Source organism: Salmo trutta, chromosome 9 (genome assembly GCF_901001165.1).
Source record: "Salmo trutta chromosome 9, fSalTru1.1, whole genome shotgun sequence".
In the NCBI taxonomy this organism is placed as follows: domain Eukaryota; kingdom Metazoa; phylum Chordata; class Actinopteri; order Salmoniformes; family Salmonidae; genus Salmo; species Salmo trutta.
This window is the reverse complement of record NC_042965.1, coordinates 19605897-19626901: the sequence shown is the minus strand read 5'-3', so window position 1 is coordinate 19626901 and position 21005 is coordinate 19605897. Positions and strand designations below refer to the sequence as shown.

At 43.8% G+C, this 21005-nt stretch overlaps 1 protein-coding gene across 4 annotated transcripts in view; it reads left to right on the top strand.

Annotated features, from left to right (window-relative positions):
* The window catches only part of LOC115200124 (vinexin), a 32584-nt gene extending 13086 nt beyond the window's left edge, over positions 1 to 19498 (top strand). For 2 of the 4 annotated variants that reach the window (XM_029762889.1, XM_029762888.1), the window contains 17 exons: positions 941 to 1019; positions 1550 to 1686; positions 2416 to 2479; positions 8039 to 8074; positions 8175 to 8256; positions 8789 to 8903; positions 11255 to 11455; positions 11672 to 11782; positions 12521 to 12597; positions 14697 to 14785; positions 15531 to 15589; positions 15909 to 15955; positions 16206 to 16320; positions 16408 to 16533; positions 17315 to 17901; positions 18041 to 18147; positions 18707 to 19498. In XM_029762889.1, the coding sequence (XP_029618749.1) occupies positions 941 to 1019; positions 1550 to 1686; positions 2416 to 2479; positions 8039 to 8074; positions 8175 to 8256; positions 8789 to 8903; positions 11255 to 11455; positions 11672 to 11782; positions 12521 to 12597; positions 14697 to 14785; positions 15531 to 15589; positions 15909 to 15955; positions 16206 to 16320; positions 16408 to 16533; positions 17315 to 17901; positions 18041 to 18147; positions 18707 to 18768 (2094 nt within the window). In that variant the 3' untranslated portion in view covers positions 18769 to 19498. The remainder of the gene's footprint in view (positions 1 to 940; positions 1020 to 1549; positions 1687 to 2415; positions 2480 to 8038; positions 8075 to 8174; positions 8257 to 8788; positions 8904 to 11254; positions 11456 to 11671; positions 11783 to 12520; positions 12598 to 14696; positions 14786 to 15530; positions 15590 to 15908; positions 15956 to 16205; positions 16321 to 16407; positions 16534 to 17314; positions 17902 to 18040; positions 18148 to 18706) is intronic. The other 2 variants (XR_003879478.1, XM_029762890.1) reach the window with 2 other exon arrangements.
* Positions 19499 to 21005: the final 1507 nt, after the last annotated feature.

Here is a 21005-nt window from a genome sequence, read left to right as displayed (position 1 = left end):
AAATCGGGTACATTTTTTTATCCAGCCGTGAAAATACTGCCCCCTATACCCTAACAGGTTAATGTACATTTATGTAGGGGTTGATACATTTTACTTAAGGGAAAATCAAGTCTGACATTTCTAAGTGGAAATTGCAAACTTCAGAGGCCTTTTTCAATCTCAAATACACTACAGGTTTTAAATGTCCTGCATTGCAGGATAGTTCTCCTGAAACAGGGTGATCAAATTAAGATCTTTGGATGACCTTTGGGTGGGGGACCATTCTTGATACACACAGGAAACTGTTGAGTGTGAAAAGCCCAACAGCACTTAAATATTTTGTCGCCTAAAAATCCTTTAACGTGTCTTCCTCCTCTTCTTCTACACTGATTGAATTGGATTTAACAAGTTACATCAATAAGGATCATAGCTTTCACCTGGATTCACCTGGTCAGTCTATGTCATGGAAAGAGCAGGTGTTCCTAATGCTTTGTACACTCAGTGTAGATCACACGTTATATTGAGAGACAACGGCTCCTTTCTGTGGAATTGTCTAGTATCGCAGGTTCAGTGTTATGCCACTGGATTGGAATATACTGGATATTGATAGAGGACCTGAATTTGTGTTGGTTAATCCAATATATGATAATGTGTCCTACACTACAGACTATTTCCACAGTTTAGTTTAGTTTATTAAGATCCCCATTAGCTCCTGCACATGCAGCAGCTACTCTTCCTGGGGTCCACATAGAACGTACAAGCACACGACGAAGTACAGAACAGTAATAGACAAGAACAACATAAGATATTACATTTTTTGTATAAATAAAGAGTTATATATATATATATAGGAAAGACACCAAGAGACAACAAAAATACTATTTACACACTATTCATATATACAGTCACATGCTCTCTGACTGTTAATAGTTATATCAGACTAATTGATTTTCCATCTTAGGTCTCAGAGGTCAATGGGAGTGACCCTCTTACCGACCCTCTTCGTTTTGGATCGTACTATGGCCCTGCTCAATCAAATGGTAGGATTATAGTTTTCTTGAAATTATCATATAAAGCACTACAGTTTGAGTTTGATTTAAATATGTTTAAGTCATTATTGTGCAAAGTATTATGGGATCTTTGGTGGGAGAGAAGACAAAACACTCTGGAATACCCTCAATGGAGACATGACTGATATGTGCTGTGGTCGCAGTCTGCAATCTTCTGCTAAAAGATTCTCAGAACTCTGTTTTTCAAATGTCAAGGCTTAATGTATATATAATATATATATTTTTTTATCATCAACTTTAATGAAGCCTTCACAATCATGTTATTATCACCCTAAAATGTATTATATGATGCAGGGTATTAACCACACATAAATAATACAACTGTTTCATAAATGAAAAATAAAACTCAATTTCACAGGTGGCACTCTGTGGCCACCCAGTGGCAATGGTGGTGAAGAAGGCTTGAATGTTCATACTGCTACTCAGCTGAAATGTAATAGAAAAATGAGGACTGTTAGAATTGCTTTTGATAACAGATCTGTCCTGTCTTTCTGTAACAGGGGGTCTTTCTAATGGAGTCCAGACCAGGGGCTCTTCCACTCTACCACGCAGGGTTGCTACAAGGGAGGAGCGCCTCATCAAGTTCTCTGGGATCGGCCCAGTGGATGAAACAGGGATGCCCATCGCCTCAAGATCAGTAAGATGAACACAGACAGATAGCAGCATGCATAACCACACATAAAAGCATCTGCTAAGTAGCATATATTATTGTTATATATTATATTATAACCATATATCGCCCTAGGGCCCAGACTTTTTCTTAATCTGGTCACGCAGATAATAAAAACTCCTTGGTACACTCAAACAGGTGTAGGATCTTAATTTGGCCAGTGTTGTCGCAGCAAAAATAATCCTGCAAAAACAGGATTTAAACGTTTAGTCTATAATGTTGCTTGATTGATGGTTAGGCTATTAGCTGTCCAAAATGAGGCTACATGAAAAGTGTAATACTGTTAATATAATCAAGGCTGTATCACATTCGGCCGTGATTGGGAGTCCCATAGGGCTGCGCACAATTGGCCCAGCGTTGTCCGAGTTTTGCCAGGGTAGGCCGTCATTGTAAATAAGAATGTGTTCTTAACTGACTTGACTAGTTAAATTAAGGATAAATACAAAAATACATTTAAAAAATGTGTTATTGGGTGTTCTCAGTGAATTTATGTAAAACATGAAGCTCATCTGCATTTCCTGGGATACAGCAAAATTCTCAGCAACAAAAGAGTGGTCAAATTAAAATCCAACATCTGTAGTTGTCATTTACCTGGAGCCAAAATGTCCTCATTCATGTACTCTGAAACTTCTGAGAGCTTTTTCTCATATGTCTAACAAGATGTTTTTGTCATGTTTCCTTATTTTCTCACACCAGAGCGTGAACAAGCCCAAAGACTGGTACAGGAGCATGTTCAGGCAGATCCACAAGAAGCCAGAAGGTATGACTTCTCCTCCCTCTCACCTTCTCTCACACACACTCACACCAGCCCAGACAGAGAATTCCTTTCTATCAATGTCAGCCTCCAGAGAGCTGATCCAGAAGGCAGATTATTCCAGGGACAGGAGAACTCTCAAGATGTTTTGATATCTATACCCAATCATTCCAACTTATCTACAGTATCTCCACATATCTAGCCCCATCCTAAATGTATTCCTTCATACCAGTTCTTATATCCAGTTGTATATCAGTAGTCTATTACTGGTTATGTGTCTGCTTGGTGGTATTGACAGGCAGCACTCAGGTTCTCAGAGTGACAGGACAGGAATGGCCAGGATGGAGTTTAAAACTGATTCTCAGGTGTCACCACTCTCCAGGCAGTTGGCTTTTAACCCACTACAGGTTTCACAGCCACTGAGCCCTCCTGAGAGCAGTGTCTACTGTGCTGGTTCATTGTGCCATAGGCACCAACCTGATTAATGTGCAGGTGATGGATTCCTTTGGCAGAGTACAGAAAATATTTGCATTAGTCACATATCATAATTGCATTGGAATGTCACTAGGGCCCGATTCTGACTTAGGAAATTACGCCTTTCGTAGGCACGCCTTTCAGCCCTTCTCAGTAGTTGGTATTCAGACTTACCTCATGAAGGTGTGTAATGGGCTTTGCAGGTGTGGTTACCTTGCTCCGTTGAATAAATGTAATTGAACCGGTGATAACCCTCCCACTAGCTGGCCAAGAGATTTTCTCATTTTCCCACAAGCCATCCCTTTAAATACGGTGTACCTTTAATTAGAATTTTTTCAACAGACTAGAATACATCGAGAGAACGGGTTCAGAAAATGTTTCAACACTAACTGTTAGATAAAAAAATGATCTGATCTTGTAGATTATATAGGCACATTTTGGGGTTAGGAAAGTAAGTAAGAATTTAAAAAAAAATGGTTTGGAGAGCCGTTACGCACAAAATATATTGATGAATCAAAGATAGTGGTTTGATTCCTTCTGAAAATGGCCATATTCCATTCTTTGACCCATGGTAATGTTGGAAGATTAGTGTACATAGCATTATAATAGGTAGAATAGTGTACAATAGTAGGCTATACCCTCGTCTTGTCACGACTTCCGCCGAAGTTGGTGCCTCTCCTTGTTCTGGCGGCGTTCGACGTCCCCGCCTTTCTAGCTGCCACCGATCTACGTTTCTTTTTCTATGTTGTTTTGTCTTGATTGTACACACCTGGTTCCCATTACGTTATAATTTATTCCCTATTTAACCCTCTGGTTCCCACATGGTTTTGTGTGTGTTTGCTCTTTGTTTAGTGTTCAAGACTTCTGTGAGCTGGTGTGTTTTTCCCTGCGTGGAAAATATTATTGTTGTTTCTTTTTCGAGTAAAGTACGTCTTTTACTCAGTTATTTGTCCTGCGCCTGACTCCGTCCTAACCGCTGCACACTGACACGTCTATTGCCTGCACTAGCCATGGAACTGTGTGATCACACAGCCAAGTACTGCACCATGCGTCAGGTTCAAACTGTTACAGCTTGGTCTGCACTCCACTCATAACAATTAAATTAGCAAATATGTATTTTTTATATTATTAACTGTTACTAATGAGCCTAATCAACAACCACATGACCGTGATGGCATTTACAGAGGACGCAAAGGAAGTTAACTAAAACAATGTAATTAAATGGAATGATAAATTGGCAGTTGAATATATGTTGTTATTAGGCCTACTGACGGTCGGTACCAATAGTGGCTAATATTTAACATGATAGAAACAGGAAACAGAGTGGCGTGCCTGAGCGCTGAGAGAGCACGGCTCCTATCCCAGCCTCGGACACGTCCACCTCCACTATGAATGCCAAAGAGGGATCCAGATGAGCCAGCATGGGAGCCGAGGTAAACAGAGCCTTTAGGTGACCAAAAGCCCTGTCCGCCTTAGCCGACCACTGCAGTCGCACCGGTCCCCCCTCCAGCAGTGAGGTAATGGGAGCAGCTACCTGACCAAAACCCCGGATAAACCCACGGTAGTAGTTGGCAAACCCTAGAAACTGCTGCACTTCCTTTACCGTGGTGGGAGTCGGCCAATTACGCACGGCTGAAATGCGGTCACTCTCCATCTCCACCCCTGAAGTGGAAATGCGGTACCCTAGGAAGGAGACGAACTGTTGGAAGAAAATACATTTCTCAGCCTTGACGTACAGGTCATGCTCCAACAGTCGACCAAGCACCCTGCACACCAGGGACACATGCTCGGTGCGTGTTGCGGAGTATAGCAGAATGTTGTTGATATACACCACTACACCCTGCCCGTGCAGGTCCCGGAAAATCTCGTCAACAAAGGCCTGCAAGACTGATGGGGCATTCATCAACCCGTACAGCATGACGAGGTACTCATAGTGCCCTGAGGTGGTACTAAATGCCGTCTTCCACTCGTCCCCCTCCCGGATACGCACCAGGTTGCAAGCGCTCCTGAGATCCAATTTTGTGAAGAAGCGTGCCCCATGCATTGACTCGATCGCACTGGCAATGAGAGGCAGCGGGTAGCTGTACCTCACTGTGATCTGATTGATACCCCGATAGTCAATACACGGGCGCAGACCTCCATCCTTCTTCTTCACAAAAAAGAAACTCAAGGAGGCAGGTGAAGTGGAGGGCAGAATGTATCCCTGCTCCAGGGATTCGGAGACATATGTTTCCATAGCCGCCGTCTCCTCCTGTGACAGAGGATACACGTGACTCCTGGGAAGTGCTGCGTCTACCAGGAGATTTATCGCACAATCCCCCCGTTGATGGGGTGGTAATTGAGTGAGAGCCAAATCGGCATATTCTGAGGGGATGGGCACGGCGAAGACCTGGTCTGGACTTTCCACCGTAGTCGCACCGATGGAAACTCCCACACACCTCCATGAGCACTCTCGTGACCACCCCTTGAGAGCCCTCTGTTGCCACGAAATAGTGGGGTCATGACAGGCCAACCAGGGTAGGCCCAGCACCACGGGAAACGCAGGAGAATCAATAAGGAAGAGACTGACCCTCCTGCGTAACCATGATTAGTGGAGCGGTGGCCTTCCTAGTCAGCCCTGACCCTAATGGTCGACTATCTAGGGCGTGCACAGGGAAGGGCATATCAACAGGAACAAGGGGGATCCCTAAACTATGAGCAAATGAATGGTCAATAAAATTCCCAGCTGCGCCTGAATCTACGAGCACCTTATTTTTTATTTCACCTTTATTTAACCAGGTAGGCAAGTTGAGAACAAGTTCTCATTTACAATTGCGACCTGGCCAAGATAAAGCAAGCAGTTTGACACATACAACAACAGAGTTACACATGGAGTAAACAAACATACAGTCAATAATATAGTAGAAAAATAAGTCTATATACAAAGTGAGCAAATGAGGTGAGATAAGGGAGGTAAAGGCAAAAAAGGCCATGGTGGCGAAGTAAATACAATATAGCAAGTAAAACACTGGAATGGTAGATTTGTAGTGGAAGAAAGTGCAAAGTAGAAATATAAATAATGGGGTGCAAAGGAGCAAAATAAATTAATAAATACAGTAGGGGAAGAGGTTGTTGTTTGGGCTAAATTGTAGATGGGTTATGTACAGGTGCTGGGAAAACTCAGGAAATGTAATTAACACATACATGTGAGCAACAGGGGGCTCTGGGTGAGCCTGGTGCCGACTCACCTGGGGTGACACGATAGTGCCCTGCCTGCTGCCTCGACTCCCTGAGGAACCCCCCCCCCAGCACCGACCAGCAGGGTGCCCTCTGTGGCCACAGATGGTGCAGGGAATGGCCCCTCCTCCGGTCGCCCTAAGTGCAGCAGCTCCCAGCTCCATGTGTGTCGGAGCGGAGGTGCTGGGGGATGGAACTGACAGGCCCCAATCCGGACCGCGGGTAGCCAGCAGGTTAGGGTGGTTTCTCGGCAGACCAACTCCCGATGGACGTCCTCGTGCAGACTGCACCGGTAGTGATCGATCAGGGCCTTGTCGTTCCATCCCGCGCTGGGTCCGGAAGTCCAAAGCGAATTCCTGCGCGCTCCTCGTCCCCTGCCTCAGGTGGAACAGACATTCACCCGCCGCTCGACCCTCAGGTGGGTGGTCGAAAACTGCCCGAAAGCGGCGGGTGAACTCTGCGTAATGGTCCAATGGCCCTCTCCAGGGCTTTGCCTGAGAGGCAGGAGACGAGGGCGGACACGCTCTCACGTCCCAAAGGAGCTGGGTGGACGGTCGCCAGGTTGAGCTCAAGCTGGAGGAGGAACCCCCGGCAGCCGTCCCGTCATACTCCCTTGGGAGCGCGAGCCGAATTCCGCTGGGACCGGGTGAAGGAGGGGTGGACAGTGGGGCCTGCTGTAGTGGGGCTGGTGGAGGCGCTGGACAACCTCCTCCTCTCTCCCAACGATCCATCGTCTGCAGCACGCGATCCATGGCGGTGCCCAGATGTTGCAATATGGTCGTGTGCTGCTCGACGCGCTCCTCTATCACCACAAGGAGGGCGTCTGCTCCTGCTGACTCCATTCTAGGTAAGTAATTCTGTAAAGCGTCTGTGTGTAGCTGGTGAGATGAGTCAGGTGCAGGACAGCAGATAAGAGCAAAGAAAGCAATTTTACTCAAAATATATCACAATACACGTTATAAATACAAGGCTACACAATACGGACCGCAATACAAAAAACATTTACTCACAAATAAACATGGGGGAACAGAGGGTTAAATAATGAACAAGTAATTGGGGGATTGAAACCAGGTGTGTAAGACAAAGACAAAACAAATGGAAAATGAAAAGTGGATCGGCGATGGCTAGAAGGCCAGTGACGTCAACCGCCGAATGCCGCCCGAACAAGGAGAGGGACCGACTTCGGCGGAAGTCGTGACAGGTATTCATGGTTTCCTCACGTGTAAATGTGGTGGAATTGTGAGGGAATTAAGTCAAGGTCAGAATACAGCGTATCTGTAGACACACCTTTGCCACTCCTTCATTTATTCAATCTCCACCCCAAACTAATAGCAGGAGAATAGCACACTATTCTCATTCTTAAATTCAAGGTCAGAATACGCATATATAGAGAAAATTGCATAAAAATTGAATAATGTTACATTTACGTGAGCTTAACTTGAGTCAGAATTCAGAATCGGGGCCCTACTGAATAGAACATACACTATATATACAAAAGTACATGGACATGCCTTAACATTTATGGATTTGACAATTCCAGCACACAGCCATGTGATTGCCATAGACAAACATTGGCAGTAGAGTGGCCTTACTGAAGAGCTCAGTGACTTGGAGCAGTGGAAACGTGTTCTCTGGAGTAATGAATCACGCTTCACCATCTGGCAGACGGACAAATCTGGGTTTGGCGGATGTCAGGAGAACGCTATCTGCCCGAATGCATAGTGCCAACTGTAAAGTTTGGTGGAGGAGGAATAATGGTCTGGGGCTGTTTTTCATGGTTCGGGCTAGGCCCCTTAGTTGGGGTGAGTGTACTATTTATGATTAATGTTCTCTAAATCCCTCTAACTCTCTTTGCTATCTTTGCCCATTTGTTAGAAACTGACGAGGACTCTGAGCGATGGTCTGCTGAAAGTGAGTAAAGTGGAAATAACATAGCCATGTTCTGGGGTGTAACTTATCTACTCTGTCAGATGGCCAGTCTTTGCTAACACTAATTTTGACTGATCCTCAGGGAGCCGGGCCCTTGCTGCTGACTCAGCCGGTGGGCAGCAGACTCAGACCCATATGGACAATTACGGAGCCCTCCCTGACTGGTGAGACTGGGAGAGACTGATGAATAGGACTGGGAGATTCCACGTTCAACCTCCTCATTTAAACCAACAGTAGAGCTCAGTGAGGTGGAAGAACTCATGTTGAGAATGTTAGAATGTATTTGTTTCTGTTACTGTATAACCATGACCAAGTTCACAGCATATCAGAAGCATGTGGTCAGCCATTGTGAAACACCTAGTTCGTGCTACTTGAGCCAACCTGGTAATTGGGTGAATGGTATAAGTGTGAATTCCAGACCCAGACCCAAGACAAGGAGTGTGGGGAGAGACAAAAACAAGTGCCAGGTAGACACGTTTGGATCTGTTCCTACAGGCATTGACAATGAAACCATGATTGTGTGTGTGTGTGTGTGTGTGTGTGTGTGTGTGTGTGTGTGTGTGTGTGTGTGTGTGTGTGTGTGTGTGTGTGTGTGTGTGTGTGTGTGTGTGTGTGTGTGTGTGTCTGTGTGTGTGTGTGTGCGTGCGTGTGCGTGCGCGTGTTCGTGCATGCATGTTGTTGGGGATTGTGTTTCAGGAGTGAGCTGGGGGTTGAAGATAAGCTTTCAGACCGATGGGGGGAGCCACCACAACCCAGGAGCATATTTGACTTTGAGCCTGGACAGAGCACCACCTCAGAGGTCCACAGCCAGGTAAGGCCTTACCCTCCTTTACCAGGGTGCTTGACCACACATTTTAATATAGATGGTACTTGGATTAACATATTTGTTTGTATTTAAAGGTTGCACTGTGGCAAATCATTCCTGATTTTAAAGCAACATATTTTTCATTGAGGTTTTCAAAAGATTTGTGGCTTAGCTTCAGAACTATTTTTGAGAGTTTTTCTTTGTACCGTATTTGTTAGTGTGGAGTGGGCTGCCTACAATAGCTGCTCATGGTGGCAAACACCTTATCCCTTTCTTATTAGGATTAGTTTGTGTCAATACCCTGGAATGCTTCTCAGCTGAAAGCATCTCATGCCAGGTAATCAGGAAGTTGTTAATGCGATCATTGCTACAATGGCAAACCCACACCAGCTGTGTTCCGGCTTTCTTCTTAATTTCGAGATCATAATTTGTAGAACAAACAAAAGAACATGAAGACAGTGTTTGTTAACCATGAACTGCCATAAACTACTGGATGGTCAACAGTGGAAGTATTGCTGTCTGTGATGTATGTGTTCCCTTGGAAATGTATCTAACTTTTCTGCCCTTACTAAAATGAGTAAATGACTCGGAACTGTGTGTGTGTGTGTGTGTGTGTGTGTGTGTGTGTGTGTGTGTGTGCGTGCGTGTGTGCGTGAGGCCCTTTGAATACTGGAAGTCTGTCTGTTAAAATACCCTGAGTGATTAAGAGAGGAGTGTGTTTGTCTCTGGGCTGACGTTTTGAATGGCTCTTGTCGCCAAGCCCCAGATTTGGTGCAAATTGAGCCTGGCGTCTCACAGCGGGAAGAAAACAAATACGGGGCCCAGGCGTCTTGTGATACTGATTATGCGTGTTAACGTCTTGTGGTGCGTAATGTTTCACAGTATGGAGGCGTATTTCATTTACTCTGAAGGTCATCACCACACTTGCTCTAGATTAGGTAGAAGTTGTCCCTCGCCAACTGATACAGGGTCAGATGCGTTTCATACCCCTAATGGTTAAGGATTGGAGGTAGTGTAATATGATCCTAGATATGTGGTTAGGTACAGCTTCTACCTCCAGCAACTCCTCTCCTCAGTCCAGGCCAGCCTGTGTACAGAGAATCACACAATTACAGAGGACAGACCAAATCAAGTGCTGAACTCCTGAGTAGTGATATCATTGCCTGTGATTGTAGTGATGACTACTGACTGAGAGAATACTTTGGCTTTCACAGGATCTCACTCTGCCAAGGTATTTCAAGGAACATGAAAAAGGGTCTGGGAGTTGAAGGTGTCTTAAGTTTATACCCTTTTAAAGTAGTGTAGCAATTCTTTCTAAGTTACTGGGCCATATGTCTTCGTAAAGGCCCAGTGCAGTCAAAATCCAGTTTTCCTGTGTTTTGCATTGGCTGATGACACTTACACTGTAAAAGTGTGAGAAAATAAATTTAAAAAATATGATCTCTGTTATTTCCTGATAGTTGCTGGTTGAAAATACAATCTACACAGGACCTTGTAATCAGCAGGTTTGGGCTGGAGTTTCGGCTTGCCTGGTGACATCACAATGTGGTAAATTGGTAAATAAACCAATAACAAAGACAGTTCCAAACCTGCCAATAAACAGGTAGTTTTTAGTTTTCCCGTCCCCACTCCCAGACAGTCCTAGCAAAATGATTGTTTGAGAAATAGCTTTTTGTCATTTTTATTGGAAAACTATTATGGTAAGGTATTTAAAGACCCAGTGCAGTCAAGAACGTGATTTTCCTATGTTTTATATATATATATATATATATATATATATTTCCACTTCAAGGTTGGAATAATACTGTGAAATTGTGAAAATAATGATAATGTATTTTTAGTGTAAGAGCTGTTTGAAAAGACCACCTGAAATTTCAGCCTGTTTCGGTGGGAGTTTTGGCCTGCCTGGTGACATGGACCTTTAATTGTTACCCCAAAATTATTTGATATTGATATAAAAATGTCTGCATTGAGCCTTTAATGAGGGAATGAGTTCTGTTTCATCTGACTGTTAAATTGTTTATGTGGATGTAGAGTTAATGAAGTGAATCAGATTGACTGACTATAAAATAGTCTACAGGAACGCACCCCTGTGTTTGGCTGGGTTCACATAAAAAACACAGGTCTTGTATGTATCACAAACTATGATCATGCTTTACTGTAAATCAAACTGCAGGGTTTAAGAACTTTTAGAAGAGTTAGATATAAGTTGGATCAAATGAGAAAGCTATAACAAACCAATACAGTCATTTACTGTTCAATACGTCTACTATGACCAACTGTTATCTATCTATATGACCAACGCTTAGGTCTCCCTGTCTGACTGTGTGCTCAGAGTATATGTTTGTGTTTCCCAGCCTCAGGGTCAGCCAGCCCAGAAGCCCCAGCAGCCTCCCATACAGCTGGCCCAGCACCCTCCCATACAACTGGCCCAGCAGCCTCCCATACAGCTGGCCCAGCAGCCTCCCATACAGCTGGCCCAGCAGCCACCACATCACAGACCCACAGAGAAACCCTGGTCCCCCATAGAGAAGCCGTCTAAGCCATCCGCCTTCGAGGTGAGTGCTCACAGTGACATGATAGTTGTCATAACCTCCACCATGATGGCCAAAGGCAGTGATTGTTTTAATGAGCTAGCAAAGAAAAAGGAAAAGTTAGCATGGAAAGATTGAATCATGCCAGGAGCATGCAAGTATGGGGCCACCATGAGTTACTGTATTTAGTTGGAAATTTGATTGATTCATTCCTTCCAACCACCATACTGCGTTGACCAGGAGTCTCTGCTCTCTGAGCTGAGCTGTTTTGAGGCTGAGCTGGACTCGGACATCCAGGGCCTGGAGAGGAGACTTTCCCAGAAGAAGCAGACGCGGCGAGGCAGGGGTGAGGTACTGAGGCCCCCATTGTGACTCTTGTGCTGAAGCAACCCTCCTCCCTGCTACCCTGCCTTTAACCCTCTCCTCACTCTCACACTCCTCTAGAAATACACTGAGAGGAGGTCTGGTTGCTTGCATGGATCATGTCAATACCATACCTCCCTGTTATCTCCCCATCTCCCCCTCCTGTGAGGACTGTTTGAAAGACAGACAGCCCTGCATGCCAACCCCGACACTGCCCTGTGACCCTGCTACCCCAGGACCTCCCTGCCTTGCACTTGGATGTGTCTGCCTCAAATCACACGCCTACAAATCTAAACCCCCACAAATCTAAATCAGACTGCAAATCCAACAAGCATTTGTTATATTTTTCCCTCACGCTTTCCGTAGAAACAGAGGTTCAATTCAATGAAGAACAGTGTTTGCAACACTGTATGCCTTGTATGCTTTTAATGCTGAATTAAAGGATTTCATTTCACTCTTCAAAAGTTGATGCTGATTCTCTTCACAACCTTAATTTGCACCTCATCTAATCAGCTGTATGTGGTTGAATACCGCCACTTCTCAATCAAAGATGCCACAGAAAGATACTGTTACTAAACGTGTCATTGTATTCAATGGAGTGTAGGACCCAGGGGAGTTCTCTCTCCCTCTGGCTCATTTGGGAGTGGTCACCACCTCTGCTCTGTCTGAGTAGCTGTGAGATTTCTTCCAAAAGAGAACAGTCTTCAATGTGATCTCTGCTTCCAGGGTGCCAGGAACGCTGATCCAGGAACTGCTGCAGGGACAGGGACAGGGACAGGGACAGGGACAACACAGGACAACAGGTGAGTAATGGGACAACGTTGTTGCTTTGCCTGTTGGTGTGATTGTACATACAATGGTTTTATCCCTTCAGTAAAAATATGTCTGAAGTTGTACAGGGTAGGTCATTGGGTGTAGCTGCATCACTTTTCTAATGTTGAGAAATATGTACAGGAATTGTTGTCGATACAGGAAACAGTTATTATACTGTTCATTGTTGTATCCTGCTACTATAGTTGCGTCCCCAAAACCATGTCAACATCAACTGATTCACGCACCATTATTTCATTTGCTCTGACAAATCTGTTCATGACAGAGGGGATTTACTCAGCAAATATTTTAGCCTTTTTTCAAATCATTGGGGCCTTTCTTAAGCTTCCTTATCCAGACAATATTTTGTTTTGGACAAAGATCAAATCTGGCAGTTGGTCTCACTGACATGAATTGTGCTTTGTTTTTAGACCATTAAGTTTTTTTTTACAACTTTATTGTCTCACAGAGGCTACAGATAATGCACTATTGACCCGTGTGCATCATTTCTGACACAACATACCACTTGGGTATGAGTAGAAAATCCACATGTTGTTTCTATAAGATGCATGTATGTCAATGGTATTGAGACTATTTCTTGCGCATTACAGTTGGATGACTGATGCCTCTTCAGTGACTAAGCACCTACAAGTCTGTTTACAACCATTTGGATTGCTGTTGTCTTGATACTAACGGGTGGGACCCACTTCCCCAGGCTTGTATCTGTGTCTGTGCACTGGCAGGTTGGTCATTGAAGAGTCTAGCTAGACTGCGGCTTGATGACCAGTGCAGAGAGATGAAGCAAGTCTAAGCCATGATTCAAATTATTGCGGTCAATGCATTTTTGCAGGCATGTGAAATAACTGCCCTACAGTAACAATACCGCTTTTAAAGATAATGCAATTCAAAAGCTTGTGACTTTCTAAAGATATTCTCCAAAATGATCCCAGATTGTGCCGTTAATGTGCAGCATGAAGCCAGTGTGAACTGCAGAGGGAAGTAACACCAGGACATGCCAGGTTAATGGTTGAGCCCCAGGCTGGCTGGAGGCCACATACCAGACCTCCTCTGAACCCAACTCCCACGTTCTTAATCCAGTTACACATTTCTTTATCCACTATGGATACATGCACTTGTCCATCACACTACTGTTGCAGTAAGTTACAGTCTTTACAGTCTTTGGTTCCCTATCAGTTAGAAATGAGACAGCTTAGCAAAATAAAGTTAGTCTTGCTGCCTAGTAGACACTCTTATAGAATACTTAATAGTTGAGCTACATACCTTTTTAACAAGTTGAAGTTCAGTTAATTTCTTGCCTACTGTGTAATACATTTTTGGACAGATCTCTCCTAGTTGTTGTTTGCTAAACTGAGCTCATGCGTTTTGGCCAAGCGACCTCCTTCCTACCTCGAGACCTCAGAGTCCGGTTACTGAGCCAGTTGCTAAGGAGATGTAAAATGGAAACATACAACAGTAAGAATATGGCAGGTTTTTACAGCTTCCTGTTGTCTAGGCCTTCTGCTTGGCTGCAGGCAGACACAGCCAGCTGCCAGACTCTGACTGGATCAACAGGCAGGTGTGATGCCTTTCTGTGACTGTGTTCATCTGGTTCAGACAGTGGACAGCTGTTTACTGATCTAATGCACTTTCTCAGATACATGTTTGTTTAATAATGATACTGATTTGCTCATGCTGCTATGTCTTTCAACTTCACATTTATTGGAGAACCCTGCATGATGTTTCCCTGTCATTTACACATGGTAGTAAAGTCAACGACTATGATGATGACTATAAGTTCTCCAAAGACAGAAGGTCCCCAGAGTAATTTCCTCTCTCTCTCTCTCTCTCCTCTCTCTCAATTTTGTCATCTGTTTCAACTTTGTTTGATCTTTATATGCAAACCAGCAGCTGTGGCCAGAGGCTAAATCTGCATAACAAATGTATATACTACTGCACACAGTACCCTGTCCTTATACAGTGTGGAGCTCCACTATGTGGGCTGTTAATGTTGGGAAACATCTAATTGACTGGAGTTTGTGGGAGCATACAGTCATATAGTAAACCTGTTCTCTTTTCCTGTCATTTTTTCCAGCTCTTTGACTGGAGCAAAGCAACCTCTCCATCGTCCCATTGTCCCCACAACAGCTGTTGCTCAGAGGGCAGTCCCTAGTCCCACACATGGTAAGGCTATGTAGGAGTTGATCCTGGATCCAATCCATACATGAAAACCTTTATTCAGAAAGAGTGGTGCTAAGGCTAGGCCACTCAACATGCAGTCTCAGTAAAATGGCCCAGTAAAGACTAGTAACAGTAGGTATAATACTGCTGTGTACTTGAATGCTGTAGTTGGAATTGATTCATTTTAATAGTGGGTAATGTTTAAAATCTAATCAGTGACACTTCCATGGAAAAACAGCCTCTACTAACGGAATACAGTAATTCAATATGGGACTACTGTTGAAGTCTTGTGATTCCTTGTCATTTCCTGCAGACTTTCCTGATCTGTCTGAATGAATTTGATATAAAACTGATCTGGGTTAGTGAGAGGAGAGGTTTCTTACTTTTAGCATGGAAAGAGCTGTAGTGTATGGGTGGGGAGGTAGCACAGAAAATAGGGACTTAGGACCGGAAACCTTGATTAAAGATCAGCTTTATCCAACTGTTTTTCTTGGAGATTAGTCTGAGAACCAGCCCAAAAGTTTGGCTTCTTTAGAAGAACATACATTGAACTGGAGAGGGTTCATTCAATGTTTACATATCTTCCCGCCGACTTGATATAATTACTCTTAAAGCATCAAAAGCTGGATTGGGAGGCTATACAATTTCCTGATAAACCTTATGATTCTGCTCCACTCTTTTCACCCGTGTCTTGTTTCCTCACTCTCATCTCTGTTACTCTCCACGTCTCCATGCTGTTCTACAATAGAACGCCTCTCCCCTGCACCTGAATTCATGGAGTTCCCAACCAAAAGACAGGAGATGCAGGTAATGTCTTTCCCCTTCTTGGTGTTGGGACATGCAATTACTATACATACCTGTGTATACTGTACACAATGTGAAAACATTTTGAAAATGTATCTATGATCTTTGAGGAGTGAGGTTCATCAGAAGGTTTTAGTGCTTTATGTATTGTGGTCTGAAAATAATCTGTATATATGAACATATTGTTTTGTTTTCTTTTAGCTGCCCTGATTATGATCTTGCTATAACTATCAACAACTGCAAGCTGGAACAGGCCTGTGCCCTTGTGAGAAGCAGACTTTCACATCTCACCAATAAACTTTTTTTGTGTCTGTTTGTACAGATGAAAGCAGCAAGAGCCAAGTTCAATTTCCAGGCTCAGTCACCCAAGTGAGTTATAATTCCTGCTGATCGGCTGCAAACCATTCCCTCTCACATGTCCGTTTAACTGTATTGTCAGTGAAAAGAAACGCACTCAATGTAATTATATCACATTTAGGCCAGTCAAACCTAATTTGACCAAACCGATTTTCTCAGAAAGCCCAATAATGTTAATATCGAGTTAGTAAAGCTGAGGTCTTCAATTAATCTAATGCATGTCCCTCGAGCCACAGTCTGACTTTCCTCCTCCTCTTCCTAGGGAACTGTCTCTACAGAAGGGAGACATTGTTTACATCCTCAGGCAGGTAGACGCCAACTGGTTTGAAGGAGAGCATCATGGGAGAGCCGGTATCTTCCCCACAACCTATGTGGAGGTGGGTGTGCATCCAACTAACCTCTGAGTGTCGATTTATGTGATGCCCTCCACATGTCATTCTGAACCTCACTCATTTCCGCCACAGATTGTCCCTGCTACAGAGAAGCCCACACCCATCAAGTCTCCCACCATCCAGGTGCTGGATTACGGAGAGGCAGTGGCTCTGTTCACCTTCAATGCAGACCTGCCTGTTGAGCTGTCCTTCCGTAAAGTGAGCATCCTACTATGTATTCTATCTTTAACACCCTAATACCTGTATTAAATCATGAAGAAAGCCAGTGCTACATGCTGCAGCCTGGAATCAATGCAGGACATGTTCATAAAAAGGCTGCAAGTAAAAACACAGGGACAGGACAATGACACACACCCACTCCACAGCACAGTAATGCAACACAGGAGCAGCTTCAGTTACAGGTCCATCCTGCCCAGATGTTCCACAGAGAGGTTTAGACGGCCATTTCTACCCACAGCCATTTTACCCACAACTTTTTTAATGAGTGTAATTGATGAACCTGTTTTATGAGGTCTTCCTATTGGAAAATGTTGTTGCCTGTTTTTTCCCCCAGAGTAGGTTAGAAAACAGCACTTGAATCAGACTATTCTTTTTGGGATACTATGGTACATGTGCCTTTCTGTGTCTTGTTTTTTTTTTATCATGTGTTGGTCATTGTTGCGTGTCCTGTCATTGTAAGTTATCGATGATGCATGCTGTGATAAAACAATTTCCCAAATTGGGATCAATAAAATAATACTCTACTCTCTCATCTTTAGCTTTTAGAATGTTGACTGTCCTTTTAGAATCTTTGAATCATTCAAAGTATTCCCTCTCTACTGTGTCTCTCTCACACTGCCTGTGTTTTCTTCTTTATGGTTGATACACAGCTGTATTCAGAATTACATAGATAGTGACAATTACCTGAGGTTTGAATGCATTACGTGAGAGTTATGGTACTTTTGTCATGAACCATGATGTCCCTGCTCCTCTTTCTCAGGGAGAGGTGATCAGTGTAACCAGGCGTGTGGATGACAGGTGGCTGGAGGGCCGGGTCCCAGGGACTACCAGGAGTGGCATCTTCCCCACCAACTACGTCCAGGTTAACAAGTTGCCACGCACCAAATTATCATCTGACGACTACCCAGTATGCCCCATGTCACCCACATCCCCAGAGCCAATGAGTCCAGGACGCCCTCTACACTCACCCTGCTCTCCTTTGACCCACTCGCCTCTGAGTCTGACCCCCTCCTCCCGCAGCCCTGAACCAGGATATTCCCCCCTGAAGCCGTCCTCACCCATACCCCATGGGACAGTAGCTTCCCATTCACGTTCATCCCTCCAGCCCTCACTATCCAAAGAAGCACCCAATCACTGGCCACACCCCACTTCTGGGCCTGCCTCCCCCACCCCCCAGAGCAACCACTGGGGAGGAGCACAACCGGCTTTGCACAACTCGATTGGCAGAGCTGCTTCACCATCCAATCAGATGTCCCCATCTGCCCACAGGGGAGGAGCAGCCCCGAACAACATTCCCAAAACAAAAACGACCAACAATGCTGGCTCAACAGTAGTGCAACGCCAACCGTGAGTCAAATGTTTTTGTCAATGAAAATGTGATTTAATATAACGTGATTGAGGTACTGTTTATCTCATTTTCCATTGCCACAGTCTACTCACCTTGCCAAAAATCAAATCCCAAACCCTGGCCTGTGCTCTCACTCAGATACAAAGCAGTTTACAACTACAACCCACAGAACAGAGATGAGCTGGAACTGAGAGAGGGGGACATCGTACAAGTGATGGAGAAGTGTGATGATGGCTGGTTTGTAGGTAAGACATTTACACAAGACTTGAAAGGGGCAATCTGCAGTAGCTACATATATTTTTGGACTTTATAAATTAATAATATGTACCCATTGATTCTTGAAGAATGTAACTTATAAATGCCTCATGAGCTTAGTTCAACTATCATACCCCATCAGCACCAATAATATAAGCTTGTTTTATACAAATGTTTGTAAACAAACTAAAATGTAAACAAACACTATATAGCCTCAACATGGTTAAAACTGTGTTTATTTCATGGATGGTCTGTCCTTGCATCCATAGCTCTGTCTATGAATTTTAGAGTGCTTACATTTCTCCAGCCCCACCCCTCAGCTTTTTAGCAGAATGTGCTGGGGAGGACATTTTGTTATTGTTTCGGCAGCTGATTGCCACTTTTAAGTTAAGTCAAATGAAATACAAGTGTGCCCTCTATCGGGCATCAAATGATATTACAAGTATTACTTATGTAGTCAGATGAATGGACCAGGGTTGTCTTGGCTGTATGATGTAAAGTAGGAGAGAAAAATCTTTTGGTTTACAATGTGCTCTGCTCTTTCCTTAGGTACGTCAGAAAGGACACATGCCTTTGGGACTTTCCCAGGGAACTATGTGACACCAGTGTAACTGCTTCACCCTACCTGTCCACTCCACAAACACATGGACTGTAGTGGACACATGACTATTAGATCAACCAGCAGCCATATGATCAACCCCTTACCCCAACACCCACTGTCACCAACCTGGTTTAGTCAGGTCTGCATGTTCACATCAGCCAGTGACCACAGCTGTTGACCAGTGTGCAGCTAGTCTGGAGGTAGGAACACTGTGTGGTTTGACACCTCACCCCCAGCATGTGGTCCATCACTGAATAGTGTTGGAGTGATTTTCACAGACACTGCTTGAATGGATAGAATGAATGCTGATAATACTGTTCCAGGTACAGTATAAAGAAAGAACTTTGTCCTCATTGACTACAACTCAAATTACATTCCTTCAGTACAGTTCAGCTACTTCTATGGAGTGTTCGGCTTAGCATGCACCTGCTGCACTTTGTCACCCAAGTGCCATCACAGACACAAATGCCTGAGAATGTTCTCTATAATGTAGACAGATTGAATGTTGCCTTTTAAATGTCTTCCTACACTTTGATTTCAGATCAATAAATGCGTCCTGGGTGTGTCCGAGGCTACAGCACTGATATGACCGTCCAATATACATGAATGGATCACTTTATTATTTGAAACAATGGCATAAAGCATTTGTTGCTTGGTTACGAAATAGTTCTGCTGACTCTCCATTTGTTCAAGATTGTTTGCTCTGCTGCATAGAGTACTAATACAATCAAGGCAACGTCTTCATGTCCTTCAGTGTGTTATTGTTCGCTACTTAACATCTTTAATTAATCTCACATGTAATGATTCAGCCAGTCATTTGTGCAGCTTGTATTTCTGTTGGGAACAGAGGAAGTGTTGAGTGTTAAAGTGGAAGTTGAATGTGATGGTGGAGAAGAGGAGGAGGAGGTGGTATGTTGACGTTAACACCCCCCCCCCCCCCCAAGTGAATGCAACACGGAATGTCTTGACAGAACAGAAGTGGAGCTACACCAATTGTATCAATTCAGTGGAACTACTGACATTTTTAGGTCATGACCTAAGGGATAGCAAAAAGATGCCATTGCTTCACTTTGGAGCACAGATCTTTTCTGAAATGAATCCTGCTTGTCAGCTACAACATCAAAACCCACAATGGTGTTCAAACATTTCAGAAAGAAAGGCGTGAACAGTAAGATGGACCAGAAGATTGATTCCTTAGGCTACTGTACATTTGATTTGGTAGCTCAATTCTACTGCAAACTGTGTTTGTTTACTACTGTTTCTATAATCTGTCGCTTTAAAAATTAAACAATTTGCTTTGACATACAGTATACATTAAAACAGCGATTTGGAGGTCTGCATACAAGTGTAACCAATGGCAAATATACGTTTGTAAGTCAATACGAAGCAACTAAGCAATAATTTTATGTACTTATCCAAACCCTATCATGATGTTGCCAAATGAAATGTTTCTCTGCTTTGTTCATTAACGGTATTGTCAAAATGCAACATACCTTTTCTAGCCACAACATATGATTGTACAGGGTTTTAACCATGTATCAGATTAAACATAATATATTTCATTTAATACCAACCAATGTTCTTCAATATCTATGATACACATACATTATGTAATTCAAATAAACCATATAAAGTGATAGACCGGTTTTGATGTGTGACTCAAATTGATACCCGAGCAGTTTGACGTTTGTGAAGTAGCTTGGCCAGGGCTCTCCGACCCTGTTCCTGGAGAGCTACCCTCCTGAAGGTGTTCACTCCAACCCCTGTTGTAAGTAACCTGATTTGTTTTATCAACCAGCTAATTATTAGATTCAGCTGCGCTAGATTAGGGTTGGAGTGAAAACCAATAGAATAGTAGCTCTACAGGAACAGGGTTGGAGAGCCCTGAGTTAGGCCTACCTCTATTTCCTTCATAAATATGAGTTTACAGTCTGTTTCTGCTCTCTGAAAAGGAAGATTTCCCACAAATGCGTAGGCCTGTTCTATTTTATTCCAAAGTGTCATCATGAGCACAGAGACAACCATCAGCACATGTGACTATAGCTAGCGCTCCATTTCCTCTTCTTACAAAGTGGTCGTGTTCCCTGCTCAGGACTTGCGTGCATCAACCAATGGGTGCCACGTCATCGACAGTGGTGCCGGGCACCAGATTGTTATAACATACGGTGTGATGAGCTGATATCTAAAATTCCTATCAAGGTGTTGTAAGATCTGGCATGGGTCAGCAACGTCTGATGGGAGAAACAC